This window comes from Chiloscyllium punctatum, chromosome 48 (genome assembly GCF_047496795.1).
Source record: "Chiloscyllium punctatum isolate Juve2018m chromosome 48, sChiPun1.3, whole genome shotgun sequence".
Classification (NCBI taxonomy): Eukaryota; Metazoa; Chordata; class Chondrichthyes; order Orectolobiformes; family Hemiscylliidae; genus Chiloscyllium; species Chiloscyllium punctatum.
This window is the reverse complement of record NC_092786.1, coordinates 51,409,756-51,431,912: the sequence shown is the minus strand read 5'-3', so window position 1 is coordinate 51,431,912 and position 22,157 is coordinate 51,409,756. Positions and strand designations below refer to the sequence as shown.

At 38.8% G+C, this 22,157-nt stretch overlaps 1 protein-coding gene across 1 annotated transcript in view; it reads right to left on the bottom strand.

Annotated features, from left to right (window-relative positions):
- Positions 1–2,927: 2,927 nt before the first annotated feature.
- fam174b (family with sequence similarity 174 member B) overlaps positions 2,928–22,157 on the bottom strand; it is a 30,863-nt gene continuing 11,633 nt past the window's right edge. The window contains exons 3-4 of the mRNA XM_072565207.1: positions 10,536–12,559; positions 2,928–9,173 (exon numbers count right to left, since the gene is read on the bottom strand). Of these exons, the coding sequence (XP_072421308.1) occupies positions 12,556–12,559 (4 nt within the window). The 3' untranslated portion in view covers positions 2,928–9,173; positions 10,536–12,555. The remainder of the gene's footprint in view (positions 9,174–10,535; positions 12,560–22,157) is intronic.

Sequence of the window (22,157 nt, the reverse complement as noted above, 5' to 3'; positions counted from 1 at the left end):
CTTTAGATTAGATTAGATTACTTACAGTGTGGAAACGGGCCCTTCGGCCCAACAAGTCCACACCGCCCCGCCGAAGCGCAACCCACCCATACCCCTACATCTACCCCTTACCTAACACTACGGGCAAGTTAGCATGGCCAATTCACCTGGCCTGCACATCTTTGGACTGTGGGAGGAAACTGGAGCACCCGGAGGAAATCCACGCAGACACGGGGAGAACATGCAAACTCCACACAGTCAGTCGCCCGAGGCGGGAATTGAACCCAGGTCTCTGGCGCTGTGAGGCAGCAGTGCTAACCACTGTGCCACCGTGCCGCCCACATGGTCTTGCTAGGTTGGATATCAGAAAACCCTCCAGGCCTGTCAGGTTGGCAGAAGATTGTTATGGAGCATATTCCCCTGGATTTTCTCACAAATATGGTACACCACAAAACTGAGCATTTTTACAACCTTTTTTGGCAACCCTTTTTGAAATACCTGGACACAGATTTATCTGCCACACTAACAAGGGCTTTTATATAGCTGTAACGACTGTGTTTCATGAGTCCAATATCCAGAGAGGAGGAACTGTGAATGTATGAGTGTTTTGGTTGGCTGGGCTGAGTTATTACCATTTATTTTTTGTTGTTAGGTATTTATTTAGTTAGTTAAATAGCTAGTTTGGGTTTTTTAAATTTTATGCTTCTACATATGTTTATACATTCGTATAGGAGGGTGGGTTGGGGAATTTTTTTTATTATTTGGGTTTAGTTTTGTACTATGTTGAATTGCATTGTTTTGTATTTGTTGTAATAATTAAAAATCTATTTTTTCTTAATAAAAATATATTATGTAAAAAAGAAATGTGGGAGACCAACTGTAATTCTGCCAGAATAATTAAATCTAGAGATAACAAATACATAGACATTTAAGGAGCATGGGATGTCACTGAAGTGGCAATATACAGTCTTATTGACAGCATACACTTAGTTAGAAACTCAAGTTGGGTCAAATATAACATTAAGGTTGCAAACCATCTGGTTGAACCTCAGTTATTAACTAGACACTGGGGTGGTGTCAATGGCCAGGGGAGATTTACTTGCCCTTATATTCCTGCCTCCTTGTAATAAAGGATTATATACCATTTGTCTTACTAATTCATTGCCATACCTGCATACTTAAAGTTAGATTAGACCATGGTCCAGAGAGCTGGATTTAGTTTATTGGTAGACCTTGGATATTGAAAATAGAGCTAAGGGCTTATCGGAACAGAGTATGTAATCTAGACAGATACTTCAACGAAAACAGCTTTATTTTACAGGACCTTGTTACGCCTTGGTTCAAAACAGCCTTGGACAAAACAGCTGAATTCTAGAGGGGAGGTGAGAATGACAGACCTTGACATCAAAGCTGTATTCAACCAAGTGAGACATTAAGGAGCCCTAGCAATGAGGAATCAATGTGGATCAGTCTGCAAACTCTCCAGTGGTTAAGAGTTATACCTAACACAGGGAGATGGTTGTGGTTGCTTCATCAATGACCTTCCCTCCATAAGGTCAGAAGTGGGGCTGTTTGCCAATGATTGCATGATGATCAGCACCATTCATAATTCCTCAGATACTGAAACAGTCCATGTGCAAATGCAACAAAATCCAAACAATATCTAGGTTTGGGCCGACACGTGGCAAGTAACAGTCAGGCCACACAAATGTTAGGCTATGACCATGACCAATAAGAGACAATCTAACCACTGACCCTTGTCATTCAATGGTGTTACCATCACTGAATTCCCACTAACAACATCCTGGGGATTATCATTGACCTGAAACTCAACTGGACTCGCCACATAAACACAGTGGCTACAAAAGCAGGTCAGAAGCTAGGAACACCGCAGCGAGTAACTCACCTCTTGACTCCTCAAAGCCTGTCCATCATCTACAAGGCACAACGAAGGAGTGTGATGGAAATACTCCCCATTTGCCTGGATGGGTGCAGCTCCAACAACACTCAAGAAGCTTGACACCATCCAGGTCAAAGCAGCCCGACTGACTGGCACATCCATGAGCATCTATTCCCTCCACACAGACACTCAGTAGCAGCAGTGTGTACTATCTACAAAATGCGCTACAGAAAATCACTAAAGATCCTCAGACAGCACCTTCCAAATCCATGACCACTTCCATTTAGAAGGACTATGGTGGCAGATATATGGGAGCACCACCACCTTCAAGATCTCCTCCAAGCCACTCACCATCCTGACTTGGAAATACAGTGTAGATTGCCATTCCTTCACTAACACTGGGTCAAAATTTTGGAATTCCCTCCCTAACCACACTGGGTGGACAGCAGTGGTTCAAGAAGGAAGCTCATCAATACCTTCTCAAGGGCAACTGGAAAGGATAAGAAATGATGACTAGCTAATGTGGCCCACATCCTATAAATGGATTTTTTAAATGTATTTACTTGTACAGGTGGATAGAGAGGATTCACTGGCATTTTTGAAGCATATACATGGGAGCCCTGGCAGTGTCCTGGCCTACTTTCATTCCTCTAAAACTACATTCAGAGAGAAAATAAACTAGCCATGACATTATCAGAACATTTTCCCACTTTAAATACAACTGTAATTTATTAGTAGTGAAATTGGAGACATATTGAGTAAATTAACTCCCTGATATGGATTTTTTTTTTCTTGCTTCAATTGTTAATTTGACATTTCCAGAATAGAAATGAAACAAATTCGCTTATGAGTTACAAACTGTTAAACTTTGCTGAGATTTCTTCTGGGAGAGGAGCACATGTAAAAGTACACAGTTTTCAATTGAATGAAGCTGGATATCCAATAACCAAAATAACCAATACAAGAATTCTCTAGGTAAATATGTAAATGATTTATTAATAATTAAGGTAGTGAGATTATGACAAAAACCAGATAACAGCATCACAGCTTTCTAATAATCCAGTTTATTTTCTATATCTTTACATCATTTTAAAATAGACAGTAATGTTAAAAATCCACCCAAAACATGCCAGGAATCATACAAGACAAAAATAATTGAAACTTACTTAAGCTAACAATTCTCCAGTGTAACATAAACCAAAATTGGCCAACAATTCATAGTGTATGTTCAATTAAACAACTAGTGTTGTTTACTCATGGCAATGAAAATTTAACAGAACAATGCAGCTTGTGTGCTAAGCAAACTGAAATTAACGAACAGAATGCCACCCATGTAAGAAGCTTAAAATAATTCCTATCTGCACAAAACATTTAAATTCTTTTCTTTCAACCCCTTGATTAGAATTAAATGTGATGAGAAACCTCTCTGTGCAATTAACATTCCTTAACTCACTGGAACTTGGTTAACTCGAGTAGTGTTACATGTTTGGTCAGCACAAGTAACAGACAAGTTTTAATGAAGGTCTTGAAAGCACACAATGTAAATGATGCTTAAAAAGACCTAATGTTGGTGCAAAGTGCTTTAGGTTGATCTAATAGTCTCAGATCATTCTCACTCAAATAAGAGATCACCAAAATTGTGCACCAGTGGTTGGTACCATACCTCCCATTTAAGATTTGCAAAGCCTCCATGTGCAAAGGGGACGCCCTACCTTTGGAGATTATGCCCTCAGCAATAACAATTTTCAAGATCAACTTACACACAATATCAAAAAAACATGCATTTACATTGTACTAGTAGCAGAGAAATGGTCCATTTGGCTCAACAGGTCTGTGTCAGCGCTGCACAGTGTACTTTCATCAAACCTTATCAGCATATTCTTCTATTCCTCTCTCCTCATTATCTAGTTTCCCTATAAGTGTATCTAAGGAAATTATTTCAAGCACTCCATATAGTAGTGAGTTTCATATTCTAACCAACCTCCAAGTGAAAGCTTCTCCTGAATTCCTATAAGACTTTAATGACTACTTCAGATTTATGATTGATAATATTGAAATTCTCCAACCCCCATTTACTTTCTATATTCAAACTTTTATGTTGTGTGGTTCTTCTCCAAAATTAGCTTGCTCCCATCTTCTAATATTTGAATACTTCTAAATATGCAGCAAAGAACAAAAGTCTTTCCACCAATACAGATGTTTCATGAAAAACTTCAGCACCACTTCTCTACTCTGGAATGGTCGTTGACTGAACGGTTAAGCAGTTCAAGGAAGATTGATGATGGGTGGTTGCAATGGTAAAGCTAGATCAGGAGGAAGATGAGCTGAGAAATTGATTCAAACATTTTTTTGTAAACTGTGCGATGTCATCAATTCATGCAGCAAGTCATAAACAACACTGCTAAAAAAATTACTGTAACGGTTAATAGCAGGAGCCAAAGTGAAAGCAGCAATTTACACAAACTGCAAGAGTCTTAATTTTTTCGTACAGAATCCTGTTTGGAGACTCACCATAAAAGTACTATATTCGAAATGAAGACAATTGTAAAATGCTGAACCTGTACTAACAAACCAAAATACAAAATACTGAATTTTTCCTGTATCTCTTAATGGGTGTAGTTTTGTATCAAACATTAATAGTTTTAAACATGGTGTTCACGTTTCCCTGATTGTGTTGTTGGCTGCAGTGTTTCTACCTTTAAAGCTGTCTCTGAGGTTAGTTTTACACCTGCCATTGGATGATTAGTCTGTGGGGCCAGTGACTTGCTGCTTGGACTGCAAGACAGCTGATCACCCTCAAGTCCTTTTGCGATACTGGAGTGTACAGGACACACAGAAATGCAAGGGGAATCGACTTAGCGGATTGGGTCAGGTTAGTTGTATCTATTGGCCTTGAGCTGTCTTAATCATTTCCTGCACAAAAGTTTAGACTGAGGCTGGATAAGCAAATCCTACTGATTAGCATGTCAACTATTCAAGGGACTGTCAGTGTATCTATTAGATTAGATTACTTTTTTAGATTAGATTACTTACAGTGTGGAAACAGGCCCTTCGGCCCAACAAGTCCACACCGCCCCGCCGAAGCATAACCCACCCATACCCCTACATCTACACCTTACCTAACACTACGGACAATTTAGCATGGCCAATTCACCTGACCTGCACATCTTTGGAGTGTGGGAAGAAACCGGAGCACCCGGAGGAAACCCACGCAGACACGGGGAGAACGTGCAAACTCCACACAGTCAGTCGCCTGAGGCGGGAATTGAACCCGGGTCTCTGGCGCTGTGAGGCAGCAGTGCTAACCACTGTGCCACCGTGCTGCCCATCTATCTTTCACATGAAGAAACATTTGGCTCATCTCAAATTATCCAGCTGGAGGGAACCTAGTTTCCTCCAACAGTTCCTTAAATTATTTCAAAGATATTGCCTCATTTATCATATTCATAAGTAGATCTCATGTGCTGATTAATGGAGCAGAAGAATTTTCTGATATTACTTCTTGGTTCTGGCAGTTTAAAACAAGAGGCCATGACTTGCGTGCTTCATCCACTGTTTATTTTAGACACCTCAATCAGATTCTGGCTCAGTTTCTTCAAAGCAAGGCCAAATAGCTCAAGAAGTTTTTAGTCGGTCTTATCTTCAGTGCTCTTAAGCAGTTTATTTAAGTCCATACAACTAGATATGAAAGATTACAATTACAAAGGGTGTTGTGAAACAAGGGCTTTTTTCATTTGAGCTGAGATGGTGAAGGGCATCCAAATAGGATACCTTCAAGGTCAGGAGTAATAAGGTATGGGGAAGCCATATCTGAGGCTGACATTGAGGCAACAAAACAACACAGACGGTTAGAAAAAGCTTCATACAGAGGGTGGGTGGAATGTGGAACTTGTTTTCCAGAAATGGCTGTTGAAAAGGTGTTCTTAGATTATTAAAGGGGATATGCAAGTTGGTGAAAAATAATTAAGAGAATGCTTATGTGGACCAGTATGGCGATGACTTACTGACTTTGACACCTGGCTAACCAAAAAATAGGACAGGATCATTAGAGCATCAACCTTCCTATGTACATTGGCACACTACCACAGTACACATTTATTTGTTTTAACTACATTTTAAGCAAGGAGGCTGTAAATTAAAAAGCATGTCTATGAGTTGGCATGTTTTGATTGAATCCCTCTATAAGACCTGAATATATAATGGGGGCAGACACTCTCACAGATGGAATCACTATTATTGAATCTACAATTCTTCATAGCTGTTAAACTTGCTCTAAAAACGTAGTAGGCATTGAAGATCTCAAAACTCTCAAAATGCAAGTTCTTCTGATGTCCTTAACCAAAACCTGAAAGTCTGTGTTCAACGATTTACACAAAATTATATATTAAAGTCATTCAATTGTGAAGGATATTAAATATTCAAACTGAGTAAATATTTTGAAATTTAAAGTCAGGACCACTGTAATCAACTGAGTTTCACTAATGCAGGAAATTTACAAAAAAACCCCTAAAACTTATCAAGATAGGCCACACAGATGTTACATATTTTCAGAATGAACAATGCATACTTCCAATAATGGAATTTTCTATCGTTACAAGATTTAAAGGAAAGGAATATTCTTTTTGAAAACAAGAACAAGAAGCTACTGACCAACTGCCTGAAAGCAGCATGGATGAAATTAAGAAGACATCATTTTGCAGAAACTTCCTATTTGAAGAAAAAGAAAACTGAAAGATTTTGCTTGTCATTGCATGCGTGGAAAAACATTAAAATAATTGCAGGATTTTAATTATCTGTGTGGCTTCAGGATCTTTGGCTTGCAATGAATTCCTGCCCTTGCTTCATGAACAGAAAATTTTCTTGAATTTACTTCTTGCTTATCCCCCAGATACTAATATCTTTCTTGAAAAGGCAACTAGATACTCATCTCAAGTATAGTGATTAACAACTCCCAACAGCCATTTGTGATAAAGCTGCTCTGCTCTAACATAAACAGTGTCTTTGCATTTACGCTCCATTGGTACTAATTCATTGACTGATCATCAAAATATCATGATTTACAATTTGCTGTACACACCTGCATGCGGCGATCAAAACTGTGCAATTGCTGTAATATTCTAATGAAATAAAAACCTGAAAGTCAAATGTTTGTGATTGATGTAATAGAAGTATTTAAATCAAATAATCAGTTCCACTAAAAGGTCGCAACTTGTCAACACACAAGAACTATTTATCAATTCAGAAGGTTGTGTTTCAGGAGGTCTGCGAATTTGATTTGTGATCTTGAGTGCTACAACTACTCGTGCAACGATGTGCATGCAAACTCCACTTATATTAGTGCAAAATCACCATTCCTACTGCATGTGAATATTCCAAAAATTGCCATGCATTCCTTCCAATTAAGACAATTTGACATGCTGTTTGACCACGATTGGAGTGGGTGGCAGAGTTTTACGTTTGTGCAAGCATGCTTCAAATGCAGTTGCTGAAAGCTTGGAGAAAGCATGACCTATTTTCAGAGATCAATGACACAGGGATGCACTTGTTCCTTTCAAATTCAGATAGGTTTTCTGCTTCAAAATTCCTCTTTCTAACTTATCCCACAACTCTGCCATTCCTAGGGTGATAAAGCTGAATTATTTTCTTCCTCCAATCTTAACTTGCTTTTTAAATTTCTTCCACCCCACTGCCCCAACTATTAGTCACTGTCTTGAACCTCAAAAAAAAAGAATCATTCCTGAAGAATGCTGCTTTTACAAAGACTAAGAGGGAACATCTGATTAATCAGTGATGGACTTGTTTCACTTTGGTATTAAGATCAAAGAATATAGTCAATACAAATATTACAATTTACATTACAAACAAGTTCAAGTAACTGTTCTGAGTGTCTAAACCAATGCAGCAGTTTTCCAAAATGAGAATACAGTTGGCTTAAAATGTGGATATTATATTTTTCATACAAAAGGAAAAATGTCAACATAAACCAGTAGAGTAAAAAGGTTTCGATAAAATCAAATAAACTGACATAATTAAACTAACCAGACAGCTTCAAATACAAATTCCTGTTCATTCCCAAATTTTCTTTGAACATTGGCTGTACAAGTGGTATAAAAGACCATTGACTAAAATGTCAATACTCACTACTAAGTGAGTCTGATTGTCAATATGCAGTATAAAAATGGCACTTAAAAATGGTTTAAGTATGTCTAATCTGTAACTGATAACTGGTAACAGTAAACATGTGCACTTGCATCCTCTCATTAGTACAAATTTGTAAGCTCAAGTTAACTTTATAAGCTATGAAGAACAGGACACCACTTAAGAGAGATTCTAAGATTGTTGGGCACGTCAAAACCATCCTTGTAACACAAACTAAATCAAACCTGATATTTTGAAACACCTCTTAAGTCACACTGGTTAAACTCTTTCTATTTCCCTTCCTCAAATTTTATTTCTGAAGTAATAGTGGTGATTTATGTTTGAGAATAAGGACATCCATTTTCCTTTAGTATGTCAGTAAAGGGGTATTCATTGAGTCTATGTAACAGTGACATTTCCAAAAAGTAGTTTATAAAATGGGCCTCATTGGCCTAAAATTGTGAAAGATATTGCAAATCTTTCCTAGACCAGGAACGTTGGGAGACTGGTCAAGTATGAGGGACATCATAGACTCTAATCCCATCCCCATGCTCTGGCATCTAATCCAAGTGGCCATGCTGTATATAATTCCCACTGGTAGGTTTTTCAATTGCTTGGGGATCACAGCAAAGTACCTTCCTCCTCTTGCTCTAAAGACCTACACAAACATTTGATAGCAACAAGAATGTCAAGTACTTGGTGACATTACTCACATAAACAAATAATGTAGTGGCACTCCATTTGTAGTGCAAATTTAACAGCCATGTATTGATGCACAACCATGGCTGAGAGTAGAGCTCCTCTGCTTTACTACTCATGGATAGTGGGACAATTTAACAGATGTGACAGGTTAATTTGTTTAGTTTGCGAGATCTTGAAAGGGTACAATTTGTCTTGGCACTGAGGGTTGGAGTGTAAATTTCTGCAGAAATGGTAAATCAGCTGATTTTGTCATGACCATTACAGGGCCCTTCTTCTCTTGACTGCGTTGTTTATATTGAGGACACTTGGATTAAGACAACAGTCAACAGGTATAGATGAGGTCTCATTTCATTCTTATTTATAATACAAATCAATTTGACAGTACTTAAATTTTAATGTTATGTTCCTATATTGCTTTTAAGGGAAAAAAAAGTTTGAGATGTTCCCAATTACTCTGTGTCAATAGACAATAGACAATAGACAATAGACAATAGATGCAGGAGTAGGCCATTCTGCCCTTCGAGCCTGCACCGCCATTCAATATGATCATGGCTGATCATTCCTAATTAGTATCCTGTTCCAGCCTTATCTCCGTACCCCTTGACTCCACTATCTTTAAGAGCTCTATCCAATTCTTTCTTAAAAGAATCCAGAGACTGGGCCTCCACTGCCCTCTGGGGCAGAGCATTCCACACAGCCACCACTCTCTGGGTGAAGTAGTTTCTCCTCATCTCTGTCCTAAATGGTCTACCCCGTATTTTTAAGTTGTGTCCTCTGGTTCGGCACTCCCCCATCAACGGAAATATGTTCCCTCCTGCCAGAGTGTCCAATCCTTTCATAAGCCTATACGTTTCAATCAGATCCCCTCTCAGTCTTCTAAACTCAAGGGTATACAAGCCCAGTCGCTTCAGTCTTTCCGTGTAAGGCAATCCTGCCATTCCAGGAATTGACCTCGTGAACCTACGCTGCACTCCCTCAATAGCCAGAATGTCTTTCCTCAAATTTGGAGACCAGAACTGTACACAGTACTCCAGGTGTGGTCTCACCAGGGCCCTGTACAGCTGCAGAAGCACCTCTTTGCTTCTATACTCAATCCCTCTTGTTATGAAGGCCAGCATGCTATTAGCCTTCTTCACGACCTGCTGTACCTGCATGCTTGCCTTCATTGACTGGTGGACAAGAACACCCAGATCTCTCTGAACAGCCCCTTTACCTAATTTGATACCATTGAGGTAGTAATCTGCCTTCCTGTTCTTGCCACCAAAGTGGATAACCAGACATTTATCCACATTAAACTGCATCTGCCATGCATCTGCCCACTCACCTAACTTGTCCAGGTCACCCTGTAATCCCCTAACATCCTCATCACATTTCACCCTACCACCTAGCTTTGTGTCATCAGCAAATTTGCTAATGTTATTGCTGATACCATCTTCTATATCATTTACATATATTGTAAAAAGCTGCGGTCCCAGCACGGATCCCTGCGGTACCCCACTGGTCACTGCCTGCCATTTCGAAATGGAGCCGTTAATCACTACCCTTTGTTTCCTATTAGCCAACCAATTCTCTATCCAATCTAGTACTTTGCCCCCAATCCCGTGCGCCCTAATTTTACTCACTAACCTCTTGTGTGGGACTTTATCAAAAGCTTTCTGAAAGTCCAGGTACACTACATCCACTGGATCTCCCTCGTCCATCTTCCGAGTTACATCCTCAAAAAATTCAAGAAGATTAGTCAAGCATGATTTCCCCTTCATAAATCCATGCTGACTCTGTCCTATCCTGTTACTATTATCCATCAATATGAAGTTACTATTGTCAATCAATATGAAGTTACTTTTGTAAATTAGGAAGTACAAGTACACAATCCTTTATCAGAAATCCTTGGGGCCAGTTGTTTTTGGGATTTTGGAATGTTTCAGATTTCAGAATAAATGACATTTTCACAGTGAGATTTTTAAAAATTTCACTGAACAGCAGACTCATGTGTAACTAGTACGAGCGCTGAGACACAACTGACAGCTGCCAGTGCTGGGCCATGTCACATGAGTGATGTGGGTCAAGTGGACGTGGAGTTGGATCACCTGTTCACATGCCAAATAACCTTGTTGCACAGAAGAAAACTTGACAGAGAAAAGCTTCGGATTTTGACTAAAGGATTGTGTACCTGTTTTAACTTTTGCAATATTGAGCTTCTCGCTATGGTTATATTAAACTCATTATATCATCACAAGATAATCAAGTTATCTGTTGAGATACCGGCTTCTGGTAACAAATGGAATATGTCCACTTTGTCAAGGTGTTACTTTAACTTAACAATAAGTGCATGAAATGAATGAGTGCATAGATGCAGTTCTATTCCCTCCCTTCATTAAAATACCAGTTAAACAGTCATTGACAAGAGAAATTGCTGTGCTATGTCCATAATTAGATCACATTTTTCATCATGGACTGGGTTTGCAGAGAACTTTTGAGAGTGGTGAAAATTTGTATGAGGAACTGCTCACATGTCAGTCAATGAGAATGCCAATATTAGGTGATTAACACGAACTAAGATAATAGAATATTGAAGGGCACTGGCACAAGTACTGATTTAGGTATGAACATATCAGTATTGTTATTGATTTAGGTATGAATGTGTCAGTAGTATTATGATACAAAACATTATCATAATACAAAGCCTAGTATGAACTCTGTTTCTGTGAAGAATATTCAAGGAGACCTGCCTGCACCCAGAACGTCTCAACTGGGACTTATTTTTTATTGCACAAACTAGTTTCTGAATTCAAGTGTTAAGATTCAAGGACATTTGCCCAATACAAAAAAACTGAAAGATTTGTTGAGCATTGTTTATAGTGTAAATAGTAATTAAATGTATTCCTTATAGGGAGTTTAACCTGGTTGTGGTTTGAATAGCATTGATTGGATATAATTCTGGGAGTGGAGACTTGAACTGGCATGTTACAGCCAACAAATCACCAATGCTACTTCAATGCACAATACCACTTGACCCATATTTTAGTGACTGTCTTCAGCTCAGCCAATGAATTTGCTCCAACATTTTTAATGTGCAAGAGTCCTGTACCACCAAATTAATGTATTTGACTAACAAGGTGCATGTGCTGTACCACAAATTCCTCAGATAACCTTCAGGATTAGTCCTACCCTACGTAAACACTGATCATTATGATTTGACCACGTTAACAATGGAGAACTAATTTTTCTACAAACATGTACAGATGATCAACTAATAGATGTACTTGCTCCACCACCCAAGAATATCAACTTGGGTTTCAAATATCGCTAGGAATGCTCACAGTTCGATATAGAAAAGGCTCAATCTGAGCTTGCATACCTGGTCACACTTAAGATTAGATCAATTTAGAGATCGCTAAGAAATCAGACATTTTACAAAGCAACCAGTGTGCATATTAAATTAAAACAAAAGATTTAACACTGAACTTCAACCAGAAAACCCACTTAAGTGCTAAACTACATTCCACTTCACCACAAATCTCGTAGGAAACATAAGCTACTTTGGACAAAGGACAAACACACAATGTCATACTTACAAATAAAATATTATGCACTTCAAGACAATTACATCATAGTGTTTTTTAAAAAACTTTTCTAAAATGTCCACAGGAAACAGACAGGAGTATTGCTCTTGCGATAAACTGGATGGAGATCATTTAAATGTTGCTATCAGTGAGATGCAAGAAGCTGATATGCAGATGATAAGTCAAAGCCGGTTTTCATCCAGAAGATTGTTGTGGCTGGTGGTTGATACAGTGTGATTGGCTGTCCATGTAATACTCACTTCATACAAGTCTTCACCTGGGGACAGAATGAAAAAAAAAGGGAAAACCAAAATCAATCACAGAATCCAGCCGATAAATAATCTAATGGCTTTGTAGAAGCTTACGTTAAACTGCCCTGGTCCTTTCCTTCAATTAAGTTTCACAAATTATTTTTTATAAAATGTAAATAGGATTCCCTGGATTTTGAATACCTGAGCTCATCGAATTTGAAAAACAAATCACCACGCATTATTGGTTAAGCTTGAATAATTCAGTTAATTATCTTGTAATTATAGGTTGAACTAGATCTGGAGCAGAAATCTGAACAATTGCTATTCCTTTTAAAAGAAACTGGTTAGTCCCTGGAATTGATCTGAATCAAAATTAGAAAAGAATACCCAATTTTGGTCATAGAGTCAAGTTTGTGGAAGATATGGCTATTATTAAGCAACATCCTGGAACTGTCTTCTTAACAGCAGTATTTCCCTATACTACAAGGACTACAAAGTTTCAAGAAAATAGAGCACCACCACCTTCTCCAGAACAAGTAGGACTGGGTAATAAATGCTGATCCAATGAGAAACATCAAATTAACAAACTCAAAAACTAACAATTACATCAATTTAATAATGTAGGCAAATCCATCTGTTATACTTAAGGACTTCACAATGACTGCAAACCCAATTCTCTCAGCAAATGCAGTCACGAGTTATGAATAAACTGACACTTATATATTGCCCTCAGAGCAACGCAAAGACAAACAGCAATCCAAAATGCTACTTTACACACCCACATCAGGATCATGAATCAAAATGCAAACTTTTGTCCTCTATGCGTTTCAAGTATCAAATATCCAGGGTCCACTGATCCAGTAAAGAGATCAATATCACAAATGGAGTACACAAAACAGGGACCTCAAGCACCAATTATTCATCACTATAAGACATAAAACACTAAAGCTCAGTATTATAAAGAATTAAATCCTAAGAGTCTAAACTTCTCACTGGTTAAGTTTAGGTTAATTGCAAATACTATTTCATGCAATATGTTAAGAAATATTTGGTTAAAGAACTGAACTGTGTGTTTTCAAAAGATCAGTAATTATAGCAATAAAATTCTCTCATTTAAGAGATTATTACTAACCATAAAAACTGAACTTGGCTTATAAAACATTTCCTTTTCCTAAACATTTTTCTCGAGTCTGTTGCTTGCCCTTGTGCTTATTGGACCAATTTACATGAACTCAGTGATAGCAGGAAAGTGTGTGCGTGCGTGAAATTTGCATCTGTGTGCAGGTAAATACAATGAAATTGCAAACGTGACTTTGGAAACCTGATTGTAAGCCTCCTGACATCAAGAGGGTAAGCAGTATAGGAAGCAGTGCAATAGTAGAAGGCTGAGTTGCATCATTAGGCCAATTGCAGTCAGTGAGAAAGGCTGTAGTGCAAGTTGTTTATATTTGTTGTCACCAGCACTTCTGTTGGAAGTCTCGAATAAAAATCCTGTTCCTAAGAGAGTTTCGGACAGACCCTAGAAGAGATGACAGGAGGCCAAGGTTTATCAAATTTGCTTTCTACCACGATCAGTTCCACAATACAGTGGGGGGGGAAGGTGGGAAACTGGCCAAGATAGTATTGGCGTAATGGATGGATGAATCCTTTACATCATCATTGTAAATTCCTTTAATTCTTGCTCTTTCTTTTAAAAGATTAACCTTACCAGGGGGATGTTCCCTGAAACCCCAGAACATTTACTGACTTTGAACCCAAGTCACGTTTTCAAATAAATACTAGCAAGTTAGATTGGCAAAATCTCTTCTTCATTAAACCACATTGGCTATCATTTACAGTTTTATTTATTTAGATGCTCATCTTTAATAAAGATTTCTAGAACTTTAAGGAATAATGTACATCTAATACGTTTGTCTGTAGTTTTACAGAATCTCATTTCTTTTTAAAACAAGTAAGCATCCACCTTCCCCCAGACTTCAGATATCTCTGTAATGTTGCAAGGTTTATGCCAAAGCTCATTTATCTTCCACACTCATTTGTTAAAAAGACTGTGCTGAAGCTTATTCAAACCCAGGGATTTATTCACCTCAAGTCTGACCAGCTGGGGGTTGTGGATAGCAACTTGGAAGAAGGTGCCTCAAGCCATAAAATTGTTGAACTCACTATTCAATCCAGAAGGATATACAGTACCCAAGTGGAGAATGAGTTGCTGTTCTTCTGCTTGCGCTGAGCTCCACTAGAACACTGCAGTAAACCTGAGACAGAGATGTTAGCCATGGAACAAGGTGGTGTGTTGAAGTGACAGGCAACTGAAAGCTCAGGGTCTTTTTTGCAGACAGAACATAGGTGTTCTGCAAAGTAGTTACCTGTCTATGCTCCATTTCCCCAATGTAGAGGAGAACCATGCTGTGAGCAGTGGATACAGTAGACTAGATTGTGTGGAGTGGTAAAAGGGCAGGTGTTACACCTTCTACAGTTCCAGAGTAAGGTGCTATGGGGCTGTAGGAGAGTGTTGTGAGGAGGAGGAGGAGTGGAGCACGGTGACCCTGAGGGAATGGTCCTGGTGGAATGCTGATAAGAGAGGGGAGGGGAAAGGAAAGTGTGATAATGACATCCCGCTGGGAGGTGGTGCAAATGGGGGCTAGTGATCCTGTAGACGTGGATGGGGATGCAGGTGGGATAGTAGGGGAGGACAGTGTTACTGTGGGAGGGAAGAGAGGCGTTACAGGTGGTGTGGAAGATGGGTCAGACCTAGCTGAGAGCTCTGTCAACCACACTGTGCTAGGGGGTCATTGGTTGAGGAAGATGGTGGACACTTCAGAGAGGCCCTTGTTGAAACTGGCATTATCAGAACAGATGCGAGAGAGAGAGAGGGAGGAACTGGGAGAATGGAATAATCTTTACAGAAACTCGGGTGCAAAGGCGGAAAGTCATGGTAACTGTGGAGTCGGTTGTTTTGTAGTGGATATTGGTGGTAAGCCTATCCCCAAAAATGGGAATAGATGTCAAGGAAGAGAAGGGAGGAGTCACAGATGGACCAGCTGAAGGCAGAGCAGGATGGAAACCAGAAGCAAAATTACTGAACTTTTCCAATTCTGGGCAGGAGAAGGAAGCAGCACCGATATACTGGAAAAGGAGTAGTTGATGGGGGCTGGTGTGGGACTGGAACATGGAAAGAGACAGGCACAACTGGGGTCTATGCATGTATCCATGGCTGCTCCTTTAACCTGAGGACACTTTTAGAGCTTCCATCTTAACCCTTGTTTTGTTTTTACAGAACCAAAAAACAAGTTGTTAATATTCAGTTCCTATTGCTATATTCAATTCAAATTGCACTATTGATACCCTTTCAATAGTTCAAGTAAGAATTGTTCCTAATTCTGTTCTACTTTAATTCAATGCCTTCGTTGAGGGGTTTGGAATGCCTCTGTACTTTTCTCTCACATGGGTACACATTGAACACCATTACCTTTAAAAGAACTGCTTCTACTTCAAAATCATTTTCCAATAATATTCAGACATTCCAGCCTACTCTAGCAAAACTGCTGAAGCAATTAAGGCTGGCATTATTAAAACCTGACAATCTTGTTTGGATTGTTTTGACCTTTTCAATTCACATGATCACAAGTATTTAAAACCTCACCCAGCACTGTGTTGTGGTTTTCTTGAATATCCGGATAAGTCTCAATTTAAATCCGGGTTGCTGGATCACCTTGTTGGTTCTTTTAAAAACTGAGTCATAAAACACTTTCCAATAATTGTAATTCCTTCCTTGTTTGCCCAATACAAGCATCATTGCTATATTCAATTTTTAGCAACTTTTAGCAATTTAAAAAAATCTTTCACTACCATAGTTAGGGAACTTACTAATTACTTTTCCTGTCTCATCCTGGTAGTGGTATCCTGCATGAGGTGATGTAAATGGTGGCTAGTGATGATGTGGATGCTGGTGGGATAGTAGGGTGAGGACAAATGGTATCCCATTGCTATTGTGAGAGAGAAGAGGTGGGTGATAGGTGGTGTGGGAGGTTCCAAGGACTAAGGAAAACCCCAAGGTGTTGTACACTTATGTGAGGAACAAGAAGATGGCCAGAGTGCTGGTACAGCCAATCAGGGATAGTAGAGGGAACTTGCGTCTGCAGTCAGAGGAGGTAGGGGATGTCCTTAATTAATACTTTGCTTCAGTATTCACTAGTGAGAGGGACCTTCTTGTTTGTGAGGATAGTGTGAAACAAGCTGATAAGCTTGAACAGGAGGATGTTAAGGAGGAGAATGTGTTGGAAATTTTGAAAAAACATGAGGGTAGATAAATCTCCAGGGCCAGACAGGATATACCCAAAGTTACTATGGGAAGTGAGGGAGGAGATTGCTGCATCTTTGGCGATGATCTTCACGTCCTCACTGTCCAGTGTACCACCACCAGATGACTGGAGTGTGGCAAATGTTATTCTCTTGTTCAAGAAATTGAATAGGGACAACCCTTGGAATTATAGATTAGTCAGTCTTACGTCAGTGGTGGGCAAATTATTGGAGAGGATTCTGAGAGAAGGGATTTATAAGTATTTGGAAAAGCATAGCTTGATTAGAGATAGTTAGCATGGCTTTGAGGGGGCAAGTCATGCCTCACCAATCTTAATGAATTCTTTGAGGATGCAACAAAACACGAAGTTAGAGCAGTGGATGTGGTGTACATGGATCTTAGCAAGGCGTTTGATGAAGTTTCCCATGGTTGGCTCATTTAGAAAGTAAGGCGGCATGGGATACAGGGAAATTTGGCTGTCTGGATATAGAATTGGCTGGCACATAGATGGAAAGTAATGGTGGTAGTAGATGGAAAGTACTCAGCCTGGAGGCTCAGTCACCAGTGGTGTTCCACAGCGATTTGTTCTGGGACCTCTGCCCTTTGTGATTTTTATAAATGATTTGGATGAGGAAGTGGAAGGGTGGGTTAGTAAGTTTGCCAATGACACCAAGGTTGGTGGACTAATGGATAGTGTGGCAGGCTGTTGTACGTTGCAACAGGACATTGACAGAATGCAGAGCTGAGCTGAGAAATGGCAGATGGAATAATGTGAAGTGATTCATTTTGGCAGTGCAGAGGAACAAAGGGATCTTGGAGTCCACGTCCATGGATCCCTTAAATTTGACACCCAATTTGACAGAGTCTTTAAGGATGCATGTTAGCTTTCATTAGCAGGATGACTGAGTTTAAGACCCATGAAGTTATGCTGCAGCTCTATAAAGCCCTTGTTAGACCACTCTTGAATATTGTATTCATTTCTGATTGTTTCATTATACGAAGGATGTGGAAGTGCTAGACAGGGTGCAGAGGAGATTTATTAGGATGCTGCCTGAACGGGAGGGCATGTCTCATCAAGAAAGATTGATGAAGCCAGGGCCTTTCTCATTGGAGCAAAGAAGGATGCGACGTGACTTGACAGGGGCGTACAAGGTGATGAGGCGCACAGGAAGCGTAGATAGCTAGAGACTTTTTCCCAGGGTGGAAACAGCTATCAAGAGGGGGCATAATTTTAAAGTGCTTGGAAGAAGGTTTTGGGGAAATGTCACAGGCCGGTTCTTTACAGAGAGAAAGGTGGCTGCGTAGAATGCACTGCCAGCAGTGGGAGTAGAGTCAGATACATTAGGGAAATTTAAGCGACTCTTGGATAGGCTCATGGATGATAGTAAAATGTAGGGTATGTAGGCTAGATTGATCTTAGAGTAGGATAAAAGATTGGCACAGCACCGAGGGCCAAAGGGCTGTTCTATGTTCTTATCTCTAAGTTTGAAATTACCCAAGTATGCTGGTCAATCGTAATTACAATCTGGAATTCATTATCTGAAAAGGAGCAGGGGTAGACTCTAACAAGGTCTTTTAACACTAATTGGACAGGCACCTGAAGAAAAGAAAATACCTGACTAAGGGGAAAATTCTCTTGCAGAAAGCCAGCACAGATACAATAGGTCAAAGAGCTTCTTCCCATTCTGTAACTATTTTATGATTTATCTATTAATTTTGTAAAGTGAATCTTATTTCTACCCTATTCATTTTTATATCTTCATTTGGTTGAGCCTCAATCCTGGAAAATATGCATAGATGGTAGAATACCTAGTTTCAAAAAAAAAAAGAGGTAATCTTTGAATCATTACTTAAAATTCCTGCTTCCTTTCCCTCCTGTCTCTGTTCCCATTGCATCAGGTTTAAGGAGATTTGCAACAGGGCATTACCAATCTTCTGAAGAAGCAAAAAGAAAACTAAATAAAACTGGCATCAGAAGCAAAATCAGAATGAAAATTGCTGCAGAAAGAGAAACAGCCTTTAATCAAAATCTTACTTAAATTTTGGATGAAAGAGGAATTTGCAAATTTGTGTCACCTACAACATATATATGGTTAATATAATCACTAAATCAGGAACATTTGGTACAATTAATATAATACATACATACGCACTCTTCTCAGGAGTAGCACCCCCTTGTGTTGAACACAGTCTATTCATTGGTCAAATGATTTTTCTACAGTATTGCTACTGTATCAAGATGACTCATTAGCAAACTTTGCTTGCTCCAGAAAGGTGTCAGGGGATTATGGAGCAAAAGTAGGTAATTGGAGTTGAGGTGCAGATCAGTCAAGATCTAATTATATGACAGACACTCGCAAGAGATTAAAAGGCTTACTCCAGGTGCTATATTCCACCCATACTTCTATCTTTATAATGAGCATGACTTCAATTCGCCTAACGATATTCTTGAACAAAAGGCTAAGTTAATGAAGTAAGTTGGGAACAAGCAACTGAGGAACATGCCTTACAGTTTTCAGATATTTTTAGTCTAGCAGACTGGAAGAATGACGTTCGTTTTACATTCATTACATTAACAATGAATGACACTCTGAATTAAGCCTCTCGACAATTTCCCACAATCATTCTTCCCTGCATTTTCCTTTTTTTCTCCCCACCGCAGAGCACTGAAATGTTTAAAAACAAGCAATATTCCCCTTTACACTATCAGTTTTACTTCCTTTTAATGCATCAGTACAAACAGATGCACTATTATCAATGCTTTCACCAATTTTCATCACATTCCCTATATTATAAAAGCTGACTACAACTGCAAAGTTTGACTTTAAAATTAATAACCTTTGAATTTTCTATAAAATGCACAATGGATTCATTTCCAGTGGAAGGCTGTTTTTGCATGATATCAAAACAAAACCATTATCCTCTGAAAAAGTGAGGTTTTGTGAGACTATGAAGATCTCGAAAATTGCCAGGGTTGGAGGTGGAGGTGGAGGTGGAGGTGACCTTATAGAGGTTTATAAAATCATGAGGAGCAGGAATAGGGTGAATGGACAGTGTCTTTTCCCTGGAGTGGGGGAGTCCAGAACTAGAGGGCATAGATTTAGGGTGAGGGGGGGAAAAGACTTATAAAGGGACCTGAGGGGCAACTTTTACACGCAGAGAATGGTATGTGTATGGAATAGACTGCCACAGGAAGGGGAGAAGGTTGGTATAATTACAACATTTAAAAGACATCTGGATGGGTTTATGAATAGGAAGGTTTTAGGGGGATATGGGCCAAGTGCTGGCAAACTGACTGGATTAATTTAGGATATCTGGTTAGCGTGGACGAGTTACACCAAAGGGTCCATTATCATGCTGTACATCTCTATGACTCTAAAACTTTGCTCTTTAAATGTCTGTAGAAAGGCATTGCAGAGAGCTAATCCAGTGTAGGAAATACCACTTCCTAGAAAGGATGATTTCCCTGTAATACAGAATTATAAATAATAGGGAATGTGTGCAAGACATTCACACAAGCTATGGAGTCCAATATAAACGGTTAGAGGTATGCTTTTGCACCACACTGTCTGAATGATTGGGTGGGATAAAGCTTACCAAATATTTACTGAGATCACCACTCCCCTGACCTATAGTAACAGCCCAAGTAAGTTTCCTTAATCAGATTCTGCTTTTCTATTGCAGACACAGTACTTCTAAAATAAGTCTACTGTCTTGCAGAAATGTCCTTCATTTCAAAACTTTCCAACTATTTGCTCATGCTGTATCAATATGTACTTCCTGACATGTCTTCACAACTCTAAAATAAGTTATTTATTTTCACTTTTTCAGAAAGACAAAATATCAGTTAGGTTTTTTTGTCTCTATTTTGTTAATTATATGCTTCTAAAAAGTAGTCTCCTAACCAAATATGAGAAACAAAGTGAGAGTATGCCAGCTCAGTCCCAACAAGTACACTCCCAACTGCTGCTGTTCATGAAAATGGGGAAGTTTTACTGGACCAACGTTATAGCTGTATTCTATCATGCACTCAGGTTTTAGTTATTGTACTTGTTTGGTATCTAGGAACATATTTTTGCATTTATACATTTTTTTCAGAGATATGAAATCAATGCTCAAATAATTTTATTCTGATTCTCCTGCTTGCTGACGTTTGTTTTAAGCTTATAAAATTATAAAATATGATGGGGTTTTCCAGTTAGTTTTCACAGCAATTTTGGAATTCATCTATTTACCAGAGAATAAAGACACATTTTAGCTCTTAAGACTTTTTGTATGATTATGGAGTGTCTGACTGTCAACATGAATTAATGTCATGGAAAATAGCCTAAATTGGAATAACTATTTGTATTGGTGGCAAAATGTCACTTGAGACTGGCATTACAACTAATCCCAACATATTTTGTTTGCGAGAGAAGAAATTATTTTCCACTCATGAATGCTGAAATAAAAATGTTATTTATAAACTTTCATGAAATCATGCAAGAGGAAACATAAATGCCTCACCAGAAATAGTCAGAAAACTTACAGCAGCTGGTGTTTGAGTGGTCATTGACTATGAAATTAGCAGCTAATAACAAATATAATTAGCATGTTGGAAGTTGGAGTTAATAGCTTCAATATGCAAATTAAAAAATACATAGAGCAGCTTTTCGCCATGTTATTCACCTAACTGCTATAATCCATTAAATATTATCACAAACAGCATCATATCACAGACATGCTGCTTCCCCACATTGAAATCTGAAAGTCATGAAAGAAGTTATTGTAGAAATAATCAGTGGAATTACTTTATTAATTGCACCTCAAATATGGTTCATTAGGCACTAATTTATTCCCCATTAACATTCCAAAGACAAAAACATTTCTCTGTTTAATTTCCAAGAGTTAAGTGCTGTTGAGAACTATATGAAAAGTATTTCAATAAATATTAGGCCACATCAGTATATTTCCCATTTAATATAAAAAAATAGAAATGATCGGGGCAGACAACATCGCTGCTGTCAGTCCAAAGTTAAAAAGATGTCACAACATGCTTTACCTCTGTGTACCTCATCATTACATTCACCAAAATCTCTCATCCTGGCTAAATGAAACGTTAGTCTTAATGGGTGCAATAAGGAATACAGACCTATAGTCAAATTTTGAATTAATGCACAGTTCTTTTGTTTTTATTCAAAGTGATTGGACAGTCCTGCTTGACCATGAATGCTGCCCAGCTGCCTTTGATAACATTATGTGGACCTCTTTTGGTCCCATAGCGTTGATTAATAAAAGCTTTGCTGTACTATAAAACATCAGTGACACAGCTTTAGTGAAATCAG